Here is a 6089-nt window from a genome sequence, read left to right as displayed (position 1 = left end):
AGTGCCTTTTTGAAAAGGAATAAAACTTTTGATAATCATGGCTTTTGTGTTAGTACTGCAACACAAAGCATACCTTTATTTTCATTCCTCTCAAGGTCACCCTGCAGATTTTGCAGTGAACCTAGTTGATGTTCAGAAACCTAAAATCTTTCTTTCTTCTGAAGAGCAGTTAAAATGCCAGGCCGAGTGACTCACTCCTGTAATCATAACACTCTGGGGGGTTGAGGTCAGAGCATGATTTGAGGTCAGGAGTTCGAGACTAGCCTGAGCAACATAGCAAGATCCCATCTCTCCAAAAAATAGAAAAATTAGCCAGGCGTGATGGCATACCTGTAGTCCCAGCTACTCAGGAGGCTGAGGCAGGAGGATCCCTTGAGCCTAGGAACTGGAGGTTGCAGTGAGCTATGATCATGCCAGTGTCTTCATGCCTGGGCAACAAAGCAAGACCCTGTCCCAAAAAAGAAAAGTTAACATCATAGTGTCAGAGGAAATTTGATATTACCTCAACCTCTCCATAATACTATACTCCTACAAATAATGCAGTTACGGTAGATATAAACCATTAAAACAGAAGGCAAAGAAAGGAGAGAAGAATGTTATTTTTTAAAACTCTTTTCTAGAAATCATGAACCATTAACCCTGTAAGAAAGATTAGCTCCAAGAGCTGAATGTTATAGATTCTTTTTACATCTTGGGCATAATATGTCAGGGAAGTCCTGCAATCTGAAGATTTCTTTTTTTTTTTGAGACAGAGTCTCACTCTGCTGCCCAGGCTAGATTGCCATGGCATCAGCCTAGCTCACAGCAACCTCAAACTCCTGGGCTCAGGCAATCCTCCTGCCTCAGCCTCCCAAGTAGCTGGGACTACACACATGTGCCATGCCCAGCTAATTTTTTCTATATATATTTTACGTTGTTCAGCTAATTTCTTCCGATTTTTTTAGTAGAGACAGGGCCTCGCTCTTGCTCAGGCTGGTCTCGAACTCCTGAGCTGAAACGATCCGCCTGCCTTGGCCTCCCAGAGTGCTAGGATTACAGGCATGAGCCACCGTGCCCAGCTGCAATCTGAAGATTGTTCCTCAATCCTGTTGGTCTCTCAAGACAAGTTACTAGTGCATCCTGGTCCCCAGTACTATTCTTTCCTTATGTTTCTGGGAATGCTTATCTCCAGTGGCCCTTCAAATCTCTTTTCCAATCAATCACTGCTCTCTGCCTTCATAGATATGATCAGTTGGTGCCATGTTTTTTCAACAGGAATGTTGCCTTTTGAGTGAGACGGTTCTTAGTTGTTAGAGATCGTGCCAATAATTACAGGATGTTTAGCATCCTTTGCACCAAATACTAAATTCTAATTGCACCTCCTGGCATTGTAACCACCAAAGTGTCCCCATGCATCTCAAATGTTAGTACCATCATAGTTGCAAACCATTGAATGTAGGACACTGATATGTAAAAATGATTCCCTCAATGATCTTTTTTCTTAATTCCTTTTCTTTGTACAAGCTGAGCAACATGGCTTGAAATTAGATTGTGGACCTTATTTTAGGTAGGGAGAATAAATATTTGTCCTTTTCTAAAACTAGGATGTAATTTTTAACATGATACTAAAAAGAAGTCTTGTTTTATAGATCAGTTGAATATTCCCGGGTTAGTAATTTCCACATTCTTAAGCTAAAAATTTACTTCCTCTTCCCTATCCCCCCCCACAAATTTCACTTTAATGATTGAGTTTTTAAATCATACTTCATAAAATGATTTTAAAAGATTGATGGTATATATCAGTATTTCTAATTTCTTATATTTTATCATAACACTCCTTTAAGTGTTTATATTGGTCCATGTTAATACAAAATATGAAAAACAGACATTTTCCAAGTGCTTCGATGATTTTATATTGTTCTAAAATTAATAATTTATCTATTTAATAAAATCTTTTCATTTGATGCAATGCCTATAACAAAGGTGACAATAAATATATGCCTGTTCCCCACTTCAACATGCCTTTTTGGTGCTAAGAATTTTATCATTTAAGGTTTAACATAACCAAAGTAGACAGAGGAAAATATGTTTGACCCTTGAAGGAATCACTAATAATCTGATTTGAGAAGAAAAGAAAAGAAGTGAAATAAAGTTATAATAGTTTTTATTTATTTGTTTTTGGTAATTTTGTTTTGGGCAGGATAAAGAAAGCATATGCAAAGCAAATTTGAAACTCATATTCCTATGCCTATTGAACAGGAATAGTGGGAACAGGTCTAAGAGAAAATTGAAGTATATCCCAGTGTGACTAGAAATGGTTTTTCATGCATTATCAGTAGAAGAGTCTTTAAGAATCTCTTGAGAAGGACTTCCATATAAACAGGTGAAGCATCATTTATTCAACATGTATTGAGCACCTGCTGTATACCTGACAGTGTTTTAGGTTATTGGGCACTAGGGGTGGTCAGTATCTGGTGACATGTGATTATCTCCATAGATGACTGAGAAAAGTCCTTAAACTACATTATACTTATTTAGTTTAAATAATGCAAAGGATGTTCTGAAGTATAAACATTATTTAAATGTTCACTATTTTTTGCATTATTATCAGTAGGGAAAATTCACCAATGGATACTATAATTAAAAACAGGGTTTTTAAAAGATAAGTAAAAATTTAGGATGAAGTTGATTGATAGCCATCATTTATTTGTATTATATAATCACCCCTACTACCTTCTGACCTCCATCATTCATATGCTTAAAATCTTAGGAAAAAAGGCTTACTCAACAGTGTATGTGGGTCTTAGCTTCCACTATCAACCTGAATTGGTGTTTGAAATTTCACACATATTTACTAAAGAATGCATCCAGATTTACATATTATTCTTAATTGGATTCCAAGTCACTTTTTTTCTCCTTTCTTCAGCAAATATTCACTTCCTAGGCTGAAGACAATTTAAAAACTAGGCTACCCTAGGGTGTGTGTATGTGTATGTATTTGAGAGCTTAAAAGGTAGTAGTATGAAAGTAATTGAAAAATATAATTAAAATTTTCTTTCTATTCGAGATTTAGTTGGGTAGTTTAAGGACTCTTTAGTACCGTGAAATACCAAATGTACCAGTTTAGGATACAATTTTATTCAGACTGTTGCATCAGGGAGAATGTTCATTAATGAGGAACATTTCAAAGAAAAGGAAGGGGCCTGAGGTTTTTTTTAATATAGGCAGATAAACAAGTGAGGCGTGTATGAGTCTTATGGGAGTCATGAGGAAGGATGGAGGCACATCTTACCTTGGAATATGCAAGGGCAGGGTTGTTTTTTTGCTGTTAGCTCTTTTCTGGGACACAAAAGGATGGGGTGGGGGGTTGGAGAACAAGGGTGGGGGAATTTTTAGCCTTCCCTGTTTTCCTGGGAGCACAGGACTCAGGTAAAGTCCAATATTTTCAATACAAAGGAAGAACAAAAGCCAAGTACGTATTAGTGGTGTAATATACCACTAATGTCTGTTCTCAAGGTTCAAGGCTTATGTTTGGGTGGACCACTGGCTTAGTACTACAAGTTAGAAATGGATGGGAACAAAACAGTGATTCATAATGAATGTACGGACTATTCCAATAACATAATGACAGACTAAATATTCTGGAAAAACCCTCTTCATGTAAATATCTTGATGATAAATTACAATAAACATATATTTTTATAAGTTGAACATTTAATGTAAAGGGAATTCCCAAGGGTACAAACAAAAAAAAAGAAAAAAGAAAAAAAGAAAACAGAGAGCAAAAACCAGAGTGGTAAATAAACAAGGAAGCCAGAGTTAGGCCTGTATAATGTGGCAAGAAGCTAAACCTCCTCCAGCCTGTCTAGGGCTGGAACCCTTGAAATAACTACACCCTCACTCAAAGGCTAAAATAGGAAAAATATCTCTTAACAAAGACATCCAACAAGGAAAATTATTTCCACCATGTTGCCAAACGGAAAAAATAAACCATAATAACCACTGTAGTCTTCTCTGAGAATGTGTAACCATAGCCCTGCCCTCATAGGAGCCTGGAGTTCAAATTTATACTACTTGTTCATGCGGAAACCTCAAGCCAAAAAACTGAAGTGGCAGCAGGTTGGTAGCAAGTCCTGATGCATGGAAGAAGCAAACTTAAATCTTTAGGGGGAAATATTTTTCGACTTAAGCCCCTCAAGATTCACAGATTAAATTTAGGCAGATATGAACTTAATTAAAAATTACCAAATGCATGAGAAATAAGCCACTTGACTAGTGGGAGGAGTGTCTGGATGTGGATAGCCGGAGAGGTGGTGGATAGAATGCTGCTGCTTCTATTAAATATCATTTAGAAAAAAATGCCTAAAAGTAACAAAAGTATGAAATATATCTTACCAGAACGTATCAGAATAGGTTTTAAAGCCACTATAAACAAATTAATATGCGTTGAGCATAGAATTGACATAGATCAATGAAACATGATAATCCACAAGTAAATTATGATATTTGGATATTTTAGGGATGATAACAGGAGTATTTCAATTCATTAGATACTAATGATACTCATACAACTGGCCATCAGTCTGGAACTTAAGTTGGACTCCTCTCTTATACCGTATTCAGAAGTAAATTCCAAATGGATTAAAGATTTAAAGGTAAAAAAATAAAGTCATGGCGGTCTTTTGAGGAAATCTAGGAGATTACATTAACAATCTAGGGATGAGAGAGACCATCTTTATGAAAACTGAAATCCCTAAAGTTGAAAAAAAAAAGTCAAATTTAGCTGTATCAAATTTTTCATGTGGTAAAGATTCTCTAAATAGAGTCAATAGGCAACAACAACAAAAAAATAGATTTGGAAAAAATATTTGCAGTATAAAGGACAGACTGAGGGTTAATATCTGTAATATTTAGAGTTTTTATAAAGGACGAGTAAAGTAAACAACTCATCAGAAAAAATATGCTAGAGGAGATGAAAAAGAAACTCAAAGAGCAATATCCGTGTAAGAGTTTATGCTTAAACTCTTGAGTAGTCAAGGAAATACAGATTAACAGTGAAATGAAGTTACATCCATCAGAGTAGGAAAGGAAAGAGCTTTTGGGTGTATTGCTTGATGGGATACGAGATATTATAGGATGAAAAACCAAGTACAGAAAAGGATTTATACTGTGATTTAATTTTTATAACACAAAAAAATATTTAAAAACCTCCTATGGATAGATGTATATAAACTATGTATATGTATGTATTTGTATATGTTTGTGTGTCTATGTATACACACGTGTACGTGTGATTATAGGAACATGGAGAAAAATATTTAAAGGCATACATTATTATAGCCAAGTTAACATGGCTTGCCTGGGTAGAGAGTAGGAAAGGGGAGCCAAAGAAAAAAGAAAGACAGACCTTATAAATATATAGACCAACTCATTCCTTAAGGATTTCCTTATAACATTATCATATAACTGTATAATATGGTGTGATACCATAACAAGTGTAACATAATTGGAGTCAGAATATCCAGGCTCAGTCTCAAATGCTCAACATCTCTGGGTAAGTTTATTCTTTAAAATGGAGATAATAAAACTTAACAGAATTATAGTGAGGACCAAAGGAGAAAATACATGTGAAGGTTACTTGTCCTATATAATACCTGTAAAATACCTGTCCTATAATAGTTGCTCAGTAAATCTCTTATTTCTCTCCTTCCCTTTAAAAATATTTAACTTTCACAATGGGATGATTAATTTTTAGATTATGTGTGGTAATCCAGGAAGCAAATCAATTAAGAGCAGAAAAAAATAATCTGGAAAAACAGACCAGAGACCTACAAGCAAAGTGCAATGAATTAGAAAATGAGAAATATGAGGCTATTATAAGAGCCAGAAATAGCATGCAACTCTTAGAAGAAGCTAACCTTCAAAAAAATCAGGTAAGAAATCTAGTAAACATGTTTAGAAATGAAATGCCGAACATTCCACCATATAACTTAACGGTAAGGGAATCAATAGCTGTAGAACAAATGCATAAAAATGAAATTGTGGCTCTCTCCATTACTAGACATACTATATTCTTGCATGGCAAAATTAAATAATATAAAATGTCAATC

General features: G+C 35.2%; 1 protein-coding gene across 1 annotated transcript in view; it reads left to right on the top strand.

The window, feature by feature from the left end:
• SCLT1 (sodium channel and clathrin linker 1) overlaps positions 1-6089 on the top strand; it is a 214721-nt gene that overhangs the window by 108992 nt on the left and 99640 nt on the right. The window contains exon 10 of the mRNA XM_012643284.1: positions 5735-6020. Coding sequence (XP_012498738.1) covers positions 5735-6020 — 286 coding nt within the window. The remainder of the gene's footprint in view (positions 1-5734; positions 6021-6089) is intronic.

This window comes from Propithecus coquereli, unplaced genomic scaffold (assembly GCF_000956105.1).
Source record: "Propithecus coquereli isolate 6110/MARCELLA unplaced genomic scaffold, Pcoq_1.0 Scaffold195, whole genome shotgun sequence".
In the NCBI taxonomy this organism is placed as follows: domain Eukaryota; kingdom Metazoa; phylum Chordata; class Mammalia; order Primates; family Indriidae; genus Propithecus; species Propithecus coquereli.
The sequence above is the reverse complement of the archived record's forward strand: the minus strand, read 5'-3'. Positions and strand labels throughout refer to the sequence as shown.